This window comes from Caenorhabditis briggsae, assembly GCF_000004555.2.
Source record: "Caenorhabditis briggsae complete genome, chrX, whole genome shotgun sequence".
In the NCBI taxonomy this organism is placed as follows: domain Eukaryota; kingdom Metazoa; phylum Nematoda; class Chromadorea; order Rhabditida; family Rhabditidae; genus Caenorhabditis; species Caenorhabditis briggsae.
This window is the reverse complement of record NC_013491.2, coordinates 21,325,095-21,346,533: the sequence shown is the minus strand read 5'-3', so window position 1 is coordinate 21,346,533 and position 21,439 is coordinate 21,325,095. Positions and strand designations below refer to the sequence as shown.

General features: G+C 36.9%; 4 protein-coding genes and 2 non-coding genes across 6 annotated transcripts; 3 read left to right on the top strand and 3 right to left on the bottom strand.

Annotated features, from left to right (window-relative positions):
- Positions 1-2,881: 2,881 nt before the first annotated feature.
- CBG10634 lies at positions 2,882-4,984 on the top strand (the record flags this gene model as incomplete). The annotated part of the gene is made up of 3 exons (XM_002645987.1): positions 2,882-2,952; positions 4,788-4,839; positions 4,889-4,984. 3 exons carry the CDS (start codon positions 2,882-2,884, stop codon positions 4,982-4,984), a joined length of 219 nt encoding a protein of 72 aa, XP_002646033.1.
- Positions 4,985-5,276: 292 nt separating this feature from the next.
- Positions 5,277-5,389, bottom strand: CBG25111. Its single transcript, XR_006672581.1, has one exon. It is a non-coding gene; the product is annotated as an RNA transcript CBG25111 (non-coding RNA).
- Positions 5,390-9,556: 4,167 nt separating this feature from the next.
- Positions 9,557-9,668, top strand: CBG25114. The gene has a single exon (XR_006672584.1). It is a non-coding gene; the product is annotated as an RNA transcript CBG25114 (non-coding RNA).
- Positions 9,669-10,533: 865 nt separating this feature from the next.
- CBG10635 lies at positions 10,534-12,580 on the bottom strand (the record flags this gene model as incomplete). The annotated part of the gene is made up of 2 exons (XM_002645988.2): positions 10,534-10,713; positions 12,341-12,580. 2 exons carry the CDS (start codon positions 12,578-12,580, stop codon positions 10,534-10,536), a joined length of 420 nt encoding a protein of 139 aa, XP_002646034.2.
- Positions 12,581-13,505: 925 nt separating this feature from the next.
- On the bottom strand, positions 13,506-14,046 carry CBG10636 (the record flags this gene model as incomplete). The annotated part of the gene is made up of 2 exons (XM_002645989.1): positions 13,506-13,685; positions 13,807-14,046. The coding sequence occupies 2 exons, from the start codon at positions 14,044-14,046 to the stop codon at positions 13,506-13,508; spliced, it is 420 nt and encodes a 139-aa protein (XP_002646035.1).
- A 2,165-nt stretch (positions 14,047-16,211) lies between these two features.
- CBG10637 lies at positions 16,212-18,614 on the top strand (the record flags this gene model as incomplete). Its single annotated transcript, XM_002645990.1, has 2 exons — positions 16,212-16,234; positions 18,350-18,614. The coding sequence occupies 2 exons, from the start codon at positions 16,212-16,214 to the stop codon at positions 18,612-18,614; spliced, it is 288 nt and encodes a 95-aa protein (XP_002646036.1).
- Between the last annotated feature and the right edge of the window lie 2,825 nt (positions 18,615-21,439).

Genomic DNA, 21,439 nt, shown 5'->3' with positions numbered 1-21,439 from the left:
GCTATGACATGATTACGAATTCGAGCTCGGTACCCGGGTAAATAGCTACATTTTTAAAAGAAGTTTGACGCTTCAGCCCTATTTTGAAGAAAGTTATAGTCGAAAAACCAAAAGCTGTTAGATTTTTGTCCGGTACTGTACCAAAATTGTATGAAAATGATCTGAAATTTCTTTAGGATGAAACCACCTCTCCGTCCGTAAGAGTCAACAGGGCGTCCAGGACTACGAGCAACAGTTATCTACGGCTAATCAGAACTTCCAGCAGGAGCTACCCTAACCTATGGTCCATTAACTATTGCACAGCGAGAGCCACCAAACCCACGATAAGCTACACCGAGGAGCACGAGAACGTATTGAAAAAAAGCAACTATCTTTTGCTTCTATCCCGGTAACAGCACCTCAAATCCAACGCTGCTCGGAATTCAATCCTCAAAATTCGCACATTTTAGGTGAGATTTTGGGCCTTTTTGGTCTGAAAAATCGTTTTCAATAACTCAGGCAAGGTAAAAAGAAATATATAAGTACTCGAAGCTGGCTGAAATTGATCTAAAATTTTTTCAGAATGCACTCCCCACACTATATCCAAAGACCACTTCAGACGAATTGCTAGCATCTGTCGCAGTTCAAAACAGCATGTGTTTTGGATTCGGCTCGTCACGACTCCAAATTCGCCAATATAAACGTTCGAAATTTTATTTGGGAGAAAGGATTTCAAAATTGTCCCAAAAGCAATTGGAGTAAATGGCCACCGAAGCTCAAATTTGTCAGAAGAAAACAATTCGAAAAGTAGATTCTGTGGCAGTAGCTGGAAGAATGCCACGGGGAAGGATGCCTCAGATTGCTTATCTTTCCTAGGGAGTGATGCGTACAGTGTCCAGCAGAAGACCAAATCCGCAGGCTGGTGAAATATTGGAGTTGGCTGGTGAAATATTGGAGAAATATTGGAGTTGTGATGCAATGGCGACAAATTCTATATTACCGCCGAAGAAACGATAAGAGCCTGAAGCGGAAACGACGAGGTCTTCGGGACCACCGCCCGCGAAGAAGCTGAAAAATTTATAAAGCGGAAACTCCGATAGTGCCTCCAGTGACTCCTATACAGCAGCAAGAAGTTCAACCAATGGAAACGCTGTAGACAACAATTTGTAAGTTTTTTGACTTCATAAAAACTAAAGATCGAAAATAATCTTCTCACTGTACTGTATTAAAGCTGCAAAAAGACAACAAGTATTTTTTATACTGATTCATGAAAACTTTATGGAGTTGGTCGAAAAAAGGTTAAAAAATAAAAACTCCGTGCATTTCCGGAAATTGTCAGGAACATTAAGACTCAGTTTGAAGGTGTGGATACCGACCATCTGAAAATTTTAAGAACATTTCGTTTCGCTTGATATTAAATTTTTTGGAAAATTGACTCACTAGAATTTCTCCATTTGTCTTTATCATAATGGCTCCTCCAGTCTTCAATCCTATGGCCACTTTTTCGCTGGTTAATCGTCTTGCATAATCGTCTTCCACTTACACTCAACTAATTATTCAAAGATATCCTTATTCGTTAATAGAGCTACAGTGCGGTCAATATCTTTAAGACCCCCCTTGATTTTGAGCGCGCAGAAAAAACTAAAGGAGATATTGAAAAATTGTAAACGCCATTCGATTCAAAATTCAAAATAATCCAAAAGACAAAGTTTCTCGAATTTAGCACTTTCCCTGATCATGTACCATCCAAAAACCGATATGCAAGCGGTCATTATCTTTAAGACCCCCCCCCCCCCCCCGGATTTTTCGATGATCCAGTTATAATTTTCATTAGAAGATTTTCTGAAAGCGCCAAATATCAATCTAAGCAATGTTTTTATATGGTCCTGAAAGTTTTCAGATTAAGAAGTTGGTTTCTGAAAATTCATCTCACTATTTTCGCTGTTTTTGGGAGTGATTTTGGTTTTATAGAAAAACCCGGAGTTCTACATGATGGAATTCAATGTTATTTTATTTTTTGGAAAGCTCTTATCCCCATTTCGATGTCATGGTTTAAAGATATTGCCCGCACTGTATATTTGTTTGGTCCGGATTCCACTTCATGTCCAAAATTTCTTGGGACACTCTCAAATATTTCAAACTATTATTAACACAATACAAAAAACCGTTGACTCACTTCTCTCGTTTCAAAAGTCTCAACATTCCGTTCTGATGGTTGGCCTTGAAGATTTCCATAACTCTGCTCGAAGTCCAGGACGAGTTCCAGTTTTAAAATTTCCGATATTCTGTCAAATTTGAAAATTGAGATGGCACCAATAGATCCAACAATTATCACATTGTGGTGACGGTTTTGTGCTATGAAACTTTTGGCGATCAAATCTAGAGTGCCACATAATATGATATTTATCTTAAAAAACAGTTAATCAAATTTTTATAACCGTTTTCACTCACCTCTTCAACATTTGTAATATTGGATTAAACTATTGGGGTCAGGGCTGGGCGAGCAATCGGCTTTCGTCGGAAACGAATTGCAAAACACGCGCAGAACGAGATTAAAGACGCACGCAAGTCGAAACCCGCCGGCGAAATTGCGTGCGCCTTCAATCTCGTTTTGCAAAACAAAGGCGGAAAATTTGCAAAGCGTGAAGGTTTTTCTCCCTTCCTCGCCCACCCCTGGTTCGGGTCAATGTAACATTCTATCTAGTAGGGCCAAAATTCAGTTTCATATGGTTCGATTTCCGAAGCAGACAGGAACCATCGGAGATCCAAGAGTTACTTTAAAAATTAATTGATTCTCCCATGTCAACAAAAGCCTTTTATTTTTCAGAAATCCACGCTTCGAGAATAAGAATTGCAGCACCATGTTCATCATATATTTAATCCTATATTTAATTATTCCAAGATGAGCAATTCATCTGAACTTCTAATAATATTTTATTTCTTTTCTTCCTATCCGGAGGCAGCTAGAGCAAGGTTAGTATTTTTCTATGATATAAAATCACCACTATGAATTGTCAAGGTGTATGTTGGCTTACGAATGACAACCATCTTTTCTGTTTGTTACGGTGAAAAATGATCCTTATTTTTAAACAAGTTCAATTCAATTTACTGCGATTCAAAAAATAGGGACAATTTCGAAAGAAAAGTTTCCATTAACGAGGTTTTACTACGCCTTCTTGAATTTCCTGATCTAGCTTTAAAATCTCTCTAACACGGGAAGTACCCGAAGTGTCTGCTCCCCTTTTCTTAGATATTGGTGGCAAAATATCCCCCTTCCCTGGACTAGCACAAAACAAAACACAGAAAACTTAACTACGCATATTGTCTATCTCTGCAAAAAAACTTACTAGAATAGAAAATGTGCGAATTGTCTGATTGGGCTCACTTTTCATTTAAAAGAGTATTTTGAAAAAAACTATTTTCAGCTTCACTCATGTACCCCGTGGCAGGGGTGGGCGAGGACGGGAGAAAAACCTTCACGTTTTGCAAAATTTTCTCGTTTGATGTACAAATCGAGATTAAAGGCGCACGCGATTTCGCCGAAGGGTCTCGACACGAAAATGGCGGGAATTTGAGATTTGATTTATTTTTCAACTACGCGCTGTCGGGTAGTTATTCCCCGCAGCGGCCGACACCTCCCGGGTTCCGCCGGCCACTATACTTTGTGTGTGCGTTGGCTCCGCCCACTTTTTTCGCGAATTGCGTGTTTTTTGCAATTTGTTTCCGACGAAAGCCGATTGCTTGCCCAGCCCTGCTCCATGGTATTTTTTGAACTCATTTTTCCGGAAACAACAGAAAAGCTCTGAGAATGAAAGTTTGAGTTAATTCAGTTTCTTTTTGATAAGAAAATGATCGAACCGTAATCAAAAAGCCAAAATTTTCGAAAAAAAATGCACATGTTAAAAGTGAGCATGTTAAAAGTGAGGGTACATGGAATAGACTTTTGAAAGGTGAGCTATATATTCGGAACGATAGTTGTGCATTATGACATAAAAGGAATCAAATAGACATGGTCTCCAGAATAAGTTTTTTCAAAAATCGTCATTTGTTGATTTCACCGAATCAGACCATTCGCACATTTTCTATTCTAGTAAGTTTATTTGTAGAGATAGACAATATGCGTAGTTGAGTTTTTTGTAGCCTCAAACCCGTTCTACAAGATGCAGTTTAGTTTATCATGTTATCTTTGATCTGTACAGAGTTAAATTTTTTGAATGGACTTGATCCACTTTTTTGAAAAAATAAGAAAAAGTTTAGCCATTCTGCTCAACCTGATTGTTGACACCTTATAATATAAGTGTTGTGCTAGTCCAGGGAAGGGACACATTTTGCCACCAATATCTAAGAAAAAGCGAGCAGACACGTCGGGTACTTCCCGTGTAAGTTTATTTTACTTGCATTTTCCATTTTTTTTCCCAACTTTGTTCTTTTCAACGATGCTTCCATCTGTTCATCGCTTCTCTATTATACTCTCCCGTTTTTATTACCATTTTCTAGCCCTTTTCGCGCTACAATCCCCATTCCTTTTATGTGTTTTGTCATGATTCTCTGCATCTTTTTCCTATCTGTGGCGATTCGCCACCCAGAATCGTATCATTTCATCTTTTTCCAAATGTACCCTATCTGATTTTTGGGCACTACGATTTTTCAATATGATTTTTTTTCTCAATATTTCTTCTATCGACTTTGCAAAAAGTGAGTTTAACAATCTTTATTTTCAAATTTTCCCAAAAACACTGAAATTCGAAAATTGAGAAAATTCTGATTTACAGAATTCCGAAAAGATACCGAAAAATCAAAATTTTCAGAGTGCCTGAAACTTCAAAAAATTGTTTCTACCTCCATCTTTCTGTATACAAGGTAATTCTTTGTATCTGTGTGTCCTAAAGTCTTTTTTTTTCACTTTCAGATCGAAAAACTGCCACAGGAAGACATCCCATCATTGGCTTCAACTTTTGCTGACAAATCCAAAGGGTCAATTATGGACGGAGAAAATCATCTTTAAGGGTTTTTCCAACTTGTACAATCTACAGTAACCAAGAATGACGAACTCTTCTTTTTTTAAAATAAATGATTGATTCATAAAATTTTTGAGTTTGAGAAAAACAAGAAAACGGATTTTTTGAAAAAAAAAAAAGTATGTTTAAAAACGTGGGCCAAAAAAATTGGTGACACAGATTGCATAATATCTTTCTTCCCAGACTATATTACCTAAAGTTCTGGTTACAAAAAAAAACTATGTCGAACCATGTTCTTTGATATATTTATACACTCGATGAGCTCAAAATAAACGTTACTTTTGCCTCGCCGGATAACCCCAGCGAAGCGGATCCAAAAATTAGATTTGTGTTCGACACATTCTTTCGAATGGTCGGAACTCCAGCGTACCTTGAGTAACTGGGTTAAAACCAAGGACAACGGCGAGACAACGCTTCTTATGTATTTTTATGTACCGACATCAATCGAGGCCCGCGTCGGCGACAAGAGAGTACGCGTTTGAATAGACGAAGGCATTGGGGAAGAGAGAAAGGAGACAGCGAGCGACAAAAGAGAAGAAAAGTGGTGGAATGGAAGAAAAGAGGAAGCAGGAGAAGGACAATTTGGATCGGGGGAAACTCGTAGGTTGTTGGTTCGACTCCGCGTGGGGCAAAATTTTTCGATTACGACTTTAACTGACGGGTCCGCTCTTGAAATTCAATTGACTTATAAAGAAAACAAACGTGATTTATATTTTTCGCTTTATAAATGTATAGTTGAGTTTTTTGTACACATAAGAGGATCAATTAAGTTTTCTAAAACTTTATATAAAATTTAGAATCGCATAGAAATGGTCTAAGTTTCACCTGGTTGATTTTCCAGATCATTGGTAGCTCAACTTCTCAAATTGGGTTTTCTAGGATTTTATGAAAAAATATGAGCTTACTTTCATAAGCATTTAATTTTCACAATCTATAGTATTTTCTCATTCTCTATATCCAAACAAAATGTTTAATTCAAAATTTCTGAATCTGGTACGCTTCTATTATGTCACAAAAACTCTTTCCAAAAATATTCGGGATGTTCTATTTGAAACAAAAACAGCAAAAAAATGTAAACCAATTTATTTAAATCCAAATTTTGCAATGATCTTCAAATGAGTGATTTTCGTTTCGTCTACTCCCTCCATTGATCTCTTCCAACACTTTCATCGGATTTTCTTCTCAACTCTTGCTATGTCCTCCTCCGCCTTTAACAGTTCCTGTCGGTCGAGAATCTAAAAATTAATAGTTGATTTTTGTGGTTTTTTAGAGGAAACTAACCTCAAAAACTGCATTTCCACAAAAGCTTAAGTGGTTCAGAAAAAACCAGACAGTAACTGATTCTAACAGTATTCTAAGGACAATGGTGATTTTTGAACATTTTGAATTTTTACTGTTCACACCTCTTTCAAATTGGACGCCTGATACTTATTTTCCCATTCTCCGATTTTGAAGCTCCTTGATCGTTTTCTCTCCATACCTCTTCAATCAGATCCTTGAAACTTTTGATCTTCTCTGCTTTGCAGTCCTTTTCTGAGAAAATTATGCAAATTTTCTATCGAACCTCCTAAGAGAATAGAGGGGATTGTCAGATTCATTAACTCACTTTTCAAAAAATATGAAATACCCATTGAATGGGTTTTTTGAAATAATCAGAAAAATCACAAAAATAAGGAAACATCCCAGAATCCATTCATTTGTAGGATTTTCTGGAAAGTTCCTAAGAATATTTAAACGTTCATTCTGTTAGATTGTAAGTTTTCGTATTCTCTCTCTCTCTCTCTCTCTCTCTCACACACACACTTTCAGCCTTCAAAGATTTATGTATGAAGGCCATCTTCGTCAGCATTGGTTAGCCCATGCATCCACCAGAGACCATGAATTCAAAACTTGGTGAGGTGTTATAGTTTGGTTTGCTGGAAAAATCAATTTTTCAGGTTTTCGAAGTAGAGAGCATTCCAGATAGGCTACATTAGACCTACGACCGATATATTTTTTTGTTCTCCCTGTAACTTTCTTAATAATAAACCTTGAACATGATTCGTTTTTTTTTGTTTTTCTAGTTTTCTATAGGGTTTCCTCAATCGTTTATCTACAATTTTTCAAAAAATCAGAAAATCAGCGAATTGTTTGAAAATCAGCGAAAACAACGTCAATAAATTAAATTCAAATTCCCGAATTTCTGAAATTCTGAACTTCTGATTTTCTGACTTTCTGAATTTATGAATTTCTGGAATTTCTTAATTTCTGAATTTCTTGAAGTTCTGAAGTTCTGAATTTCTGATTTTCTGATTTTCTGAAATTGATGTGCTGGTTTTTTGAAAACTGATATTCAATTCTTTTTGGTTTTACACTTTCAAAATGTATAAAAACTGACATTGAGCAGAACTAATCCTAATTTTCGAAAATTTTTAGCTGTCAAAAAGAAAGAGGACTGAGCAAACGATGCTCCTGATGGTCCAACCAACTCAAATCTGAGAAAACAACAAATCTGAAAAAGGCGAGAACAGTAAAAATGTGCTGTTTGTTTTAAATAACTATTGTCATTAGAACCTCGTCGAAATCCGTCACATCCCGACTTTTGAAAATCGCTTGAGCTCTTTGCGGATAAGGTTATTAGGAATGAAAGAGTGGGAGAAAATGAGAGACTCAGAGGAGGTGAGAGAGTGGACGCAGACAGTTAGAGAAACAAGAGAAAATTGAAGCAGACAGTTAGAACCATAAGAGAGATTTGAAGCAGACAGTTAGAGAAATTTCAAACAAGACAGTGGACGCAGAAAGTTCGAAAAATGACAAAGAATGGACGCAGACGACAGTTAGACAAACATGAGAAAATTGAAGCAGACAGTTAGAACCACAAGAGTGATTTAAAGCAGACAGTTAGAAAAATTTCAAACGAGAAAGTTCAGAAAACGACGGAGATTGGACGCAGACAGTTGGACGTCAAAATTATGGACCAAAAGTTTAGGTTCACGGATCTTCAAACTCACCAAGTTTTTCAAAACACCGGGGAATCCTTTCTTATAATTTTTTCAATAGTTGATTTCAGAAAAATTTGTAAGCAAATCATGAATAACTTATTTAAAAATAATCTTTTTATTTAAAAAGAAGCGATAATATGAAAAAAATATTGTTTCGAGCATCGTTCGAGATTACACATAGATTTATAATCCAAGAAATGAACAACATGTAGACGGCAGTCCTTATTTAACTGGTCCCATTTCTCGAATCCACCAATGAGGCCGCCTCAGTTTCCAATTCTAGAATAACAGAGAGATGAACTTCATTAGGACATAGAAAATAACTCATCTTTTGTTTTAGAATAGCAGATAGGTAAAAATAATACGAAAGAAAAAAATCTTACCTTGATGAGTCTGGGAGGAGCCATCACGCAACTGATGAGGCTTAGTTGTTTAAGTTGCTGCTGTGTCCGATTCTAAAATGTCAGAAAGGTGAACTTCATTAAAAAATGAATAAAGAAACTAACCTGTCTGAGTGATGGCGTCCACTGTTTCATGACGAGCAGATTACGGTAGCTGTGGCAATGTTGGAAAAAGCATTAAACTTTTAAAAAATTTTCAGAACCCACTGATTCATATAATTACTTGGAAGTTTTCAAGAATAAGAAGAAAAATTAGAAAAATAAGGGAACTTTCCAGAATCCATTTGTTTCAAAGATTTTCTGGAAAGTTCCAAAGAATATTTAGACATCCATTCTGTTAGGTCGTCATAGGAAAGACTGAGAAACGATTGTATGAAAAAAATATTGGCTTTGTCTCGATCTTTACATTTCTCTGCGTTTGTTCTTCTACTAAACAAACAAAACAAATTTTGTGTGTGTCATCATATGAGACACTGTCATATTATTCTTGGTATTTTGAGCATTTTTTGTGCTGAAAACTTTGATTTTTGGTCTGATTGGAAAAAATACTGAAAATCTGTTGTTGTGAAAAATGTTAACATCAGTGTGAAAAAGAAAATGCCAGGTTCAGAACCAGGAACAAAAACAACACTAGAAAATGTTTGTCTGAGTTTGCATATCCTGCACAAGATAAGTTTTAGTCCAAAAAATGCGAAAAATGAGGCTTCACCATGGAGTACAAGACAACTACAATTCGCTAAAAATCGACCGTCTCTAAAGCTTATTAAATTTTCTCCTGATGTGGTATGTTTGATGGGTAGTATTCTAGCAAAGTTTCGAAATTTTGTTTTTATTGCCTCCAAGTATTTTTCGAAGTATCAAGAAATCGGTGATAATTGCCGCCAAGTCCATTTTCAGTGAAACACTGAGCGTTTCAAAAATGCTAATCTAAACATTTTCCCCACGCAGAGTCGAACCAACAACCTACTCGTCTTCCCCAATCCAAATTACCCCTCTATTGCTTCCTCTTTTCTTCCATTCTACCATTCTTCTCTTTTCTTTTGTCGCCTGCTGCCTCTTTTCTCTCTTCCCGGATGCCTGCGTCTATTCAAACGCGTACTCTCTAGTAGCCGGCGCGGACCTCAATTGATGTCGGTACATAAGAATACAAAAGAAGCGTTGTCTCGCCGTTGTCATCGGTTTTAACCCAGTTACTCAAGGTACGCTGGAGTTCCGACCATTCGAAAGAATGTGTCGAACACAAATCTAATTTTTGGGTCCGCTTCGCTGGGGCTATCCGGCGAGGCAAAGGTAACGTTCTTCTTGAGCAGATCAAGTGTACAAATATTTCGAAAAACAAGTTTGGACCTCATTTTTTTTGGGTAACCAGATTCTTTGATTTCCCATGAATTGCTCAACTTGGAATAATGAAGTCTAGAAAGATGGATATAGTGTTGCAGTCTGTCCGACATCCGTTAAAATATCGAAAATATAAAATTTCGAAATTCTGGCCCACAATTTCGCTTCACCTGTTTTCAAAAACACTACGGTTTTCAAAAAATAGGAAAGGCTTTTTTCCATTTTTTTTTCCAATTGTTAAATTCAGAAAACTTGAACAAATCATAAATAATTTATTTAGAGAGAACCGTTCAAAAGGCAAAACGCCAAAATTATGTCACGTCCTCCGTTGAAGCAGGCTCTTGATTGAATGTCTGGTGGATGACAATTTCCATTTCTATAAGTACAAGAAGATGAAAATAATACGAAAATAGAAAAATAAATCTTAGGTTGGTATCTTTTAGCGGAACAATCTTGCAATAGACAAGTTGTTTGTGTGAAGTGGTCAATCGTTTCAGAATCTTCAATGCAAGGAGAATAAAACCATTATAAAAATAGAAAAAATTCGACCTGACTAAATTTTTTGGTACAAAACATGATTTTTATGCAGAAAAGACAGTTTTTTGGACCGAAAAACTCACCGGAAGATCTCCGTTTTCATTAATGAAGGTGGCTCGGTGGCTGCCCCGCCATTCCATACTGCCCCATAGCTTGGATGATGCTTTCCGTGAAGTCACTGAAAATTTCCGACTTTCTATGAATTTTGAAATTCTTGGATATTTTTCTGGTCGAAAATTCTCAAAGAATTCGCTTTTTTAGCCGAAATTACCCTGAAACTCACCGCACTTCCTCGTTTCTCATGAAGACGACCTCCCAATTATCCATTTTCGCGGAAATGAAGAACTTTTCATGGATCTTGAAATCCGTGGAAACCTTTGAGTCGAACGCCACCGGATTTGGATCCGTCGGAAACTTGATAGTCGGCCTGTTGAGGACGATTCCTTTGAATGTGGTTGGCTTAATTTTCAGTTTTTCAAATTTTTATGTTTTGAACTCACGGCTGTTGTCTTAGGCTTGGATGACAGAAAGGACTGGGAGCACAGCAATGTTGAAAAGATTTATCCATCTTTTCTTAAAATTACTTCTTTAAAATTTATACTTTTCGGGACCAAAAAGCGGATCGATTTCAAGTGTTGAATTTTTTTGAAGATTTTTTCCTTTATTTTTCAATCGAACGGGTGTGAGAGTGGGTTGTCATTCAGGGATGTTCGGAACTGAATTCCGAATTTCGATAATTCCGACAATTCTGACCATTTTCGGAATGAAATCCGCTCGGAATATTTCCGAAGCTTTTTTTCGGAATTAGAGATTTTTGAAGTACTGTATGTCGCAATAAAATTACTTACGGACGGAATTGCTTCCAATTTCTCGTGTTTTCATAAACTTTTTTGTTCATTTTTAAACTGTTTTCGGTGATTTTGTAAACTATTTTTGGCAATTTTGTGGTGAAAAATTAAAGTTTCTACTGAAAAATTAGCCTCTGCAACGTTTCGAAAGTACGGCAATTAATGCTTTGAAAGTTTCAAATATACAAACACTCTGCTCGAAAAACCATTTTTAAATGTTTAAAAACACTCATATACAAGTTTTTCTTTTTCTTCCAAGCAAAAAAGCGCAAATTTGTAACTTTCGATACGTCGTACTTGCGAAACGTCGCACTATCAAAACGTCTGCTCTCAAAACGTCGCGGAGCCAAAAATTAATATATTGAAAAATTCCAGAAATTCCGAAATTGCAAAAATTTCAAAATCGGAATGTTTTGAAACTCCGAAAATTCGAAATATTGAAAATCGGAAAATTCCGACATTCCGAAAAGTTCCGAGTAGGTCATTCCTAACACCCTTGGTTGTCATATTTATCAACTCACCTTTCGAAGAACCAAAAGAAATCAGGAAAACAGAAGTTAACAACCTCCAAAGTCTATAGAATAGAACTTGGAAGTTTTTAGGAATAATTAGAAAAATCAGAAAAATAAGGGGAACTTTTTAGAGTCCATTCATTTATAAGGTTTTCTAAAAAGTTTCCGAAAATATTTAGACGTCCATTCTGTCAGGTCGTCGAAACAAGAACTGAGCTAGGTGTGTATAAGGGCGACTTCCGAGTCTCTAACATTCTTGTGCTCCCTCTCCGACGTTCCACTGTGGCTGTACGCAAATTGGTATATACGGGCACGCAATGGCCCCACCTTTAGCAGGTGTCCTCGAAAGAGAGGAGGAGACACATAGAGACAGTGTAAAGTTTTGAAAACAACTTTTTTACTTTCCAAAGTTGTAAGATACTTGTTTTGTTTTTGATTTCCGCAAGATGAGAGCTTCAAACTAAGTCTAAACTTGCTTAGGTTTGGTAAAAAATTGGAACTGACTTCGAAGGCGTCCAAAACATTTCACAGAAGCTCGGCTCTCTTTCGATGTGTTTGTCAGAAGTTTGAGGTACCATCAGATTTAAGTCATATGAAAGATATATCTGAAAAACTGAAAAAACACGGTCTTCTAGATAGTTACAAATTTATCATTAAAAAATAATAAAATATAAATTGTTTTTGGTCTTCTTGAACTTCTTGGCTTTCCTGCTGGTGTGTTTTAACCAGTCCTCGACTTGTTTTGGAGTCTTTCGGAGTCATTCCAATTGCCTGGCTCAGGGCACTCGGCTCTCGAGCATTTGGCAATGGCTTGACGGCGAAGCGAGCTTGGAGAACTGAATATTGAAACTCGGTGCAATGAGTGCCTTGTGCTCTTCGGGAACTTGCTGCGGCTCTGGCTTTGCAGCTTTCGACGATAGCCAAAGCATCCTTTTTTGTGATTCCACTGTGTCGAGGAGTCGCCATTTTTTTGGATGAGAACAAAGCTGAAATTTGAAAGTAGCTTTGTAAAAGAGCCAGAATTGAAGCTTGAAAAAGAAGGAAGAGCTCATATTTAGTGTTTCGGCTAATTGTTTGCTCATTCTGGCCATTTTTAGGAGTCTGCAGGGCTTTTTGAGCGTTTTTAAAAAGTTTGGAGGGTGTAAAACAGACTTAAATTGTAATCTTGTGATTTTTGGATCACTGTGAGTCGGAAACCCAGTGTTGGGGCTATTTTCAGCCATTTCTCAAGTCAATAAATGTAATTTTTAGAGCATTTGAAACCTAGAATCCCGGATTTCGGCATGGAGTTTCAGAGCCAGAAATATGATTTTCCGACATTTTTAGGTCGAAAATGTGGTTTTCAAGCCATTTTAAGCCGAAAATTTCAAAATCTAAAATTTCAAAATAAAATCTGTTTTGAAGTATTTTAAGCTGCAAATAGTTCAGATTTCAAAAATTTTGGCTTTAAAAGACCTGAATGTCACATTTTTCGACATAAAATTTGCTGAATTTTTGGAATTGCTTCTAACTTTTTTCGTTTTCAGAAACTTTTTGTTTATTTTTCAACTATTTTTGGCGATTTTGTGGTGGAAAATATAATTTCTACTTAAAAATTAGTATGTTGAAAAAATCCGGAAATCACGAAATTGCAAAAATTTCAAAATCAGAATGATTTCAAATTCCGAAAATTTTAAGTTTTGAAAAGCGGGAAATCCCGACATTCCGAAAAGTTCCGAAAAAGCCATTCCGAACACCGCTAGTTGTCATATTTATCAACTCACCTTTCGAAGAACCAAAACAAATCAGGAAAATAGAAGAAAAAAATCTCCAAAGTCTATAGAATAGAACTTAAAATTTTTTAGGAATAATTAGAAAAATCAGAAAAATAAGGGAAATTTCCAGAATCCATTCATTTAAAGGATTTTCTGGAAATTTCTCGAGAATGTTTTGACGTCCATGCAGCTAGGTCGTCTGAGGAAGCACTGAGGAAGGGCATATTGTCGTATTGTCTTGCGATTTCTCTCACTCTGCGCCTTTTCTCTTCAGAAGTTTGAGGTACCATCAGATTTAAGTCATATGAAAGATATATCTGAAAAACTGAAAAAACACGGTCTTCTAGATAGTTACAAATTTATCATTAAAAAATAATAAAATATAAATTGTTTTTGGTCTTCTTGAACTTCTTGGCTTTCCTGCTGGTGTGTTTTAACCAGTCCTCGACTTGTTTTGGAGTCTTTCGGAGTCATTCCAATTGCCTGGCTCAGGGCACTCGGCTCTCGAGCATTTGGCAATGGCTTGACGGCGAAGCGAGCTTGGAGAACTGAATATTGAAACTCGGTGCAATGAGTGCCTTGTGCTCTTCGGGAACTTGCTGCGGCTCTGGCTTTGCAGCTTTCGACGATAGCCAAAGCATCCTTTTTTGTGATTCCACTGTGTCGAGGAGTCGCCATTTTTTTGGATGAGAACAAAGCTGAAATTTGAAAGTAGCTTTGTAACAGAGCCAGAATTGAAGCTTGAAAAAGGAGGAAGAGCTCATATTTAGTGTTTCGGCTAATTGTTTGCTCATTCTGGCCATTTTTAGCAGTCTGCAGGGCTTTTTGAGCGTTTTTAAAAAGTTTGGAGGGTGTAAAACAGACTTAAATTGTAATCTTGTGATTTTTGGATCACTGTGAGTCGGAAACCCAGTGTTGGGGCTATTTTCAGCCATTTCTCAAGTCAATAAATGTAATTTTTAGAGCATTTGAAACCTAGAATCCCGGATTTCGGAATGGAGTTTCAGAGCCAGAAATATGATTTTCCGACATTTTTAGGTCGAGTTGAAAAACTGTATATTCATAATGACTTACATGTTGTTCACAGGCGATCTTCGGAGTTTTTCCCTCTGCCTATGTCGATCTTAGAGATTCAGCTGACTGACGCCCGTCGCTGTGCAATCCAATCCGAAATCTGCAATAATCAATAAATGGAGTGCAATCTCTTTTCTTTCTTGTATGTCTTTTTTCTTCAGAGGACAAATGTGTCAGACCTAATTTGATATGGCATTATTTGCTTTGGGTCCAACAGATCTGAATCGCAATTTGGAATCTGTTTATCTAAACTTCAGATTATAAAATCAGCCTTCAAATAGGTTTCAAAAAAAATGAGGAGCGATTGATTTTTATTGAAAATATAAAACAATTCCAAAATCAAACTCCAGTCCCACACAAATAAAAATACATTTTCAATAAAAATAAGATTTCTAGAAGCCGACAAAAAGCTAAGAAATTTCCAGTCGTTCAGGAAATTCCAGAAAATATTACCGTATTTCCTCTAATAGAAGCCATTAACTTCGAGCTCAATCATCTCGATTCCTGGAAAAGGTATCAGTATACTTGTAACGGGCCGGGCTTTTTCCCGAATTTCGGAGATCCAGCCCCGGCCCGGCCCGGCGGGCCTGTCATTCCACAAGTTTTGAAAATTTCAAAAAACAAATAACGGGGGACCCTTATGTGATTTTTTTCGATCAAAATTTTTTTTTCGAGTTTTGTTGATATTTTTTGATCAAACAGACAAACAATCCAAAAACACAAAAAAAAATAATGGAGAAAATTGTATTGAGAGCTCAAAATTTGGCACAAAATGACAAAATTTTTGCTACCGGGCTTTCCGGGCCGGTCCCGGGCCTTGAAAATTTCCTCAGGCCCGGGCGTTGGCCGGCCGGCTACGAATTTTACAAGTATGGGTATCAGGAAGTAGTCAACTATCGAAATATTGTTGATATTATGATGAATAATTCATTAGTTGATGACTTTTTGATATCTTTTGATAACATTTTGTAGTACTAGTCGAGTTCTATCATATCTATTAAAGTCGGTCCAAAAATATTGACTCTACAAGAAACAATGGCAAGACTCGCGAAGGCCCGGAAAAGGCCCGTATTACAAGTATGCTATAGACTATTTTTTAATACCTTGAGTTGCCTATTTTTCACTGAGAGTGTTTGAATGAAAAATCGGAGAAGGATGAGACGCAACTAGCTATTAAAGTCTCAAGCGGAGATAATAGGGGGATTGTGTGACGGATAGAACCAATTAGAATTCCAAACGGAACACCTTCGAAATGATGAAAATGAAATTTGAGTAAACGAAAAGAGAATATCGAAATATGAAATTGTTGGGAATGGGATTTAAAAGCGGGAACCGTTCATCATGCCTCGAGGAGAATCCAATTTGATGGATGATAATTAAGATGGGATTTAAGAACCACAAAAGTAGATTAAAGTATAAAAATGGGCGGAGTTGGAACTCTAGCACCGAGTTGTAGGTAAATCCGTGCCAAGCTGTGCTACTCCGTGCCTGTTACAGGAGCAACTAGAGTGCACGATTGAAAAGAGGTTACAGAGAAATGCTAGGCGTATATAAGGTGGTTAGCAGCACACTAAATTCATTCTTCCGTGGCTCCGTGTGTAGGGGCCTGAAAGTTTCCATATTATTTTTCTGAATATTGCTATTCTGATGATTTAGCTTACAAGTGGTAAAGAGGTAAGTGATAAACTTTCGTATAGGATTGATGATTTGTGTTTCAGAATGCTGGCTAGTTTTCTTAAAGAGGGTTGGAGTAATTGGCCAAGCAATTGATGGCAGAACTTCTATCAACCTGGTTTGTGAGGTCCATATATTAGGGTGTTACATAAGTTTCTTCCGATTTAGGGATGATTTTTGATCAAATTTTTCTCAAAGCAGAGGGGGCTAGATTGATAAAAGTAATGTTCATGAGCATCGATAGTTGTCTGGTAACGCTTTGGTAATTTCTTGATTTCATCGGCACAGAACGAGGAGGGCTGCGATTGAGAAAGTGGGTCAACCCTTTTTGGTGGCATCTTTTCAATTGAAGTCTTTGCTATCAAGATGACGTTTGAGAACCCCAAACGACCATATGTCCGAAAGAACAATGTTTGGAGAATACGACAGGTGTAAAACATAGTTGCAAAATCTCGGGCCGGCCCGCGGGTTGGCCCGTCGAGAATTTTGGCGGGCCGGGGTCTGTACAGACGCTGATTTTTTTTGAATTTTTTTTTTCGAAATTTTTCAAATTTTTCAAAAATATATAGAAAAGCGACATATTTCTGACTACTTTCTACTTTGTTAATTTTGTTAAAAAATGTAACCTTTTTTCTTTTTTTTTTTCAAAAAAAAAATTATTCAATTTTTCATTGGAAATTTTTCAACAGTGGTAGGCAGGCCGGCCCGGCCCGGCCTTTTGCAACTATGATGCAAAAAATAGCTCAGCCGAACGACATGAACTTTTGCTTGATCGCTCAAGTAACGTGCGATTTCGCGTTTTCGTACTGGGAACACCGTTGGCCTTTTCTCCTTGTTTAGACTCGACTGCCAGAATCAATGTATCTTTTTATAAACTATACAAGGCGACAGTTATATTGGTACTTTCACCTAAACGTTCCCTATCTCTATTCCTTTGACAGGCCATCAAACACGTAGCATACCTATTCTCATAGGAAATTGAGGTTCCGGGACGCTCAGAGCTAGCTGTTCTTTGGCAATCAACTGACATTTCCGCACAATGTTAGAGTAACTTACACACTTCTCATCCACAGTAATTAGATCATTCACCCAACTAAACGTGTCAAGAAATGATAGGAAAAACATGCCTAAATCTACACGGCGATCCATAGCATAGTCATTCAAAAAATTGGAAACGAATCGACCCAGTTTTTGAAGTTGCCAAGAGTCTTCAATCCGCTCACGGGTCGATGCCTTTGACATTTCACGATTGGTTTGAAACGGATCGGCTTCAACTCTGCTCTTCAATAGGGAAACGTTCAACTTTCGGACCTATCTTCGTCTTCCGATTCTAAATTTTTGGCTTCGAATCGATCGGTCCAATGCTTGATGGTGAGGACAGTTAGAGACGGGCCTTCATCTATTTCTCTCATTTTCTTGTGAATCTCATGATTTTTAAAACCAGAATGGAATAAAAATAAAATGACATTTTGAAAGTGTAGATGGTGAGGGATGGAAGCAAGCGCCATGCTCGCGAACAACAAGAAGTACGAATGAGGCAAAGTATGTAAAGCAAGTCCGTGAGATTCTATATCCAACAAAAAAACACATGTCAAGAAAAACCTTCCCACTGACAAGATATGAATTCTCAAAGTTGAGCATTCAAAATCGGAAGAAACTTATGGATCAACCTAATATTTGAAACTTCACTAATTTAAGACACTGAGGAAACATTTTAAAGGAGTAACCTTATTTTCGTTTGCCCGATGATCACCGGATGGCTCCTGTGTGGCGATTGGAATCAGAAAGTGATTGTCTTCTCTAGCCATCCCAAGATGAGAGCTGTATTTTTAACAATTCAAGTTTGAAACATTTTCATTTAGAAACTAGGAAAATCAAAACAATAATGAATGGAACTGGATTTGGCTTGGGATTCTTCAAGAAAACTATCTACTTGGTTTTTAATGTCAGTATATATGTTAATTTTACTATTTTTAGACATTGCTGACACATATGAGTGCCGCTGAGCATGTTGATTCAGACTTAAAATTTCCAAAAAGCTAAGGGTTTCTACGATCCTAAATTTACGACCAACACGGTTCTACGCAAAATATATTATTATTCAGCATTCGAGTTTTAGACCCTAACAACAACTGTAAGACTCTAACCACGAGTCTTGAGATCTGGTTTGCATAACCTTATTTAAAATGCGGTTTCGAGTTTCTGGACTGTCCTCTACTCCCAAATATTTCAGCACCAGTATCCATCTAATTCAATTGGACAGCATTGCAAACATCGACCCAGCATACATCCCTCCACTACGCCAACAACATGAGGAAGCTATGATGGAGAATCTCGAACGTGCCGAGATGGGTTTCGGATGGGCCGCACGTCGGAAAGTGTATATCGTCCCTGCACAACAAAAAGGAGATGTCAAGGAAATCCTAAGAAATGTTCCGGAAGTTCAAGCAAGAGTTCTTGGGGAAGAAATCACTAGTGGTGAAATCACAAAGCAATGAAGGGTGAGTGGGATAAATTCTGAGAAAAAAATTTGCCCTGAAAAGTTCAAATTTGGTATCTAGCCCAGTTTGGACGCGTGGCGCGTGCTAGCTGAATAGCGATTCAGCAACTTTTCTTCTGTAAAAATATGACCCTTAATGTCGCAACTGGAGCTAAAACCTACAGTACGTTCAATAATTATGGGACCCCCCAGAAAAACGAAAAATCACAAGTTTTTTCGAGACCAAAATTGGACCTTTTTTAGTTGAAAATCATTAAAATAGTCTCAAAACTACCTAATTTGATAGTTCACACAAATATTCATTCCTCTATTCAAGTTTTTAAAAAAATTATTTTCAGTCATTTTTGCCATTTTTCAGATTTTTGAAATAAATCTTGAATAACTTGGCTCATGTGTAAGATTTTTAGCTGAAATTGATGGCGATACTTTTACAAGGATCTGGAGTATTTACTTATTGTTGTCATACTACTACAAGCCGTTGTTTGTGATTTAAGCTGAACTGAAATTTCAAAAATTGACCCTGAAATTCGGTGATTCTGGTTTTTGTCAAAAGCTCAAATATCATTTTTACATACAAAATAATAACTTCGAAGGCGATTGTGGACGCTTAGAACATCTTTCAAAAATTTTAGACAAGTTTGGAATATTTTCAATTGGGCATGTTTTTTTCAGTTCAAAACTGGAGCTCAATTTTGAGCAAGCCAATGCTCGAAAATGCCTTCATTACTCGGAACATGATCATGATCATTCCTGAGATATTTCCTATCGATTTCAGCTCAAAATCTCACACAAGAGCCAAGTTATTCAAGATTTATTCCAAAGACTCAAAAAAATGGCAAAAATGCTTAAAAATAATTTTTTCTAAAACTTGAATAGAGGAATCAATTGTTGTGTAAACTATCGAAATAGGCAGTTTTGAGACTATTTTAATGATTTCTAACAAAAAAAAATGTCCAATTCTGATCTAGAAAAAAATTGTGGTTTTTCGTTTTTCTGGGGGGTCCTATAATTATTGAAAGCCTGCGGGAGGGCCTTTTTGTTGGTACGGAAGAGTAAAAAGAAGTAGGAAAATGAAAATTTGTAACTGGGGGTTATTTTGTATTCTGAATCGAATGGCGTTTACAGAATCTTGATATCATTTCCAGTTTTTTCAAAACCCCTCAAAATCGAGGGTGGTCCTATAATTATTGAACGCACTGTATATATTTCTAGATTGATGTGTAACAGATGGATACTGTGTCTAATCGACTAGTTTTCAGTGGATGTTAAAAAAACTTCTCGCGACAAATCAGTTTCAAACTCGATAAAGCAGTTCTAAATATTTAAAATTGAATGAAAACTGAGTACTATAAACTTATACGAAAAGACAGTCTTTGTAAGCATCCTTCAGGCAAGAACTGGCTGAGCTACGCGTTTAAAGATAGATAAAATCTGTCACAAAATGCTTTCAACTACGTTCATTTCGAAAACCCTAACCGTTTCCTACGCAGGCTTCTAGAAATTCCAAAAACCTCGAGACCTTCGAATTTTGCTTTATTTTAATTACCCAAATTTTAGATGCTAATCAACTCTCGACCAATATACAATTCAAAACGTAGCGAGATTCGAGCCATTTTTTCTCAAAAAGTTAATTTTAGAATCTCTTCAACTACATCCGATCATGGTTCACTTGCCTTGAAGTCTAATGATCGCCAACCAGACGAAAAAAAGGAGAAATTTCAACTTTCATACTGTTTCATAGTGAATAAATATTCTAAAAATTGCACTAGAAGAGTTTGTACACACTCAACTTCGCTCTTTGCTTCAGATATGTTTTGATTCGAAATGTGTCTTACTTTGAGAAACCTGCAACTTTCGATCATGCATATAATTTCAATCATGCTTCTGTCACTTCTTCTGCCATAAAAAGGGGATGACAAGGAAGCTCTAAGAAATATTCCGAAAGTTCAAACAAGAGCTCTTGGAGAAGAAAACCCGACTGGTGAAATCTCAAAGGTAGAAAGGGTGAGTGAGACAATGAGTGAGACATGTCCGCGAGGCGCTTGCCAGCTGAGTAGCGATTCAGCAACGTTTATTCGGTGAAAATATGACCATTGATGTCGCAAATGGTGCTAAAACCTATATATTTCTAGATTATTGTGTAACAGATGGATACTGTAGCTGATCAACTAGTTTCTAATGAATGTTTAGAAAGCACTTCTCGCGAGAAATAACTTGTAAATTCGATAAGGCAATTCCAAACATCATACGTAAATTTCTCGAAATTCGACAAACTTTGAGAGGTCTCAAATATCCTTCATTTTGATTTCTCAGGTTTTTTATCTTAATGAAAGCTATCGACCAATCTGCATTACAAAAAGTAACAAGATTCAAGCTGATTTTTATCTCAAAACTTCAATTTCAGAACATCTTCAACACAGCAGCTCATGGTTTGCTCGAATTAAAATTTGGTGAGACGGAAAAGGAAGATTTCATTTTTTACTTTTTCATAATAAATTATAACTATTAAAAATTGCACTAGAAGAGTCTGTACACAGTCAATTCTGCCTTTTGCTCCAGAAGTGTTGTGAATTGAAAGGTCGCTTACCTCGAGATTGGGTTTTTGAGCTTGGAGATTCCTTGAACACAAGCATCTTCTTATGCAACATGGAATCGTTCTCTTCCAACGAATTTCGCACTTGTCAATCTTCCTGCCCATCGATACCACTAACTTGTTCTCGTATTTTTGCATTCAAAATGTTCTGCAAGGATTGTGACTATTTTAAAAATTCTCATATTTCTAGTCCGTAAAACTTACTGTAGCACTGATGCGGAGGATCTCTT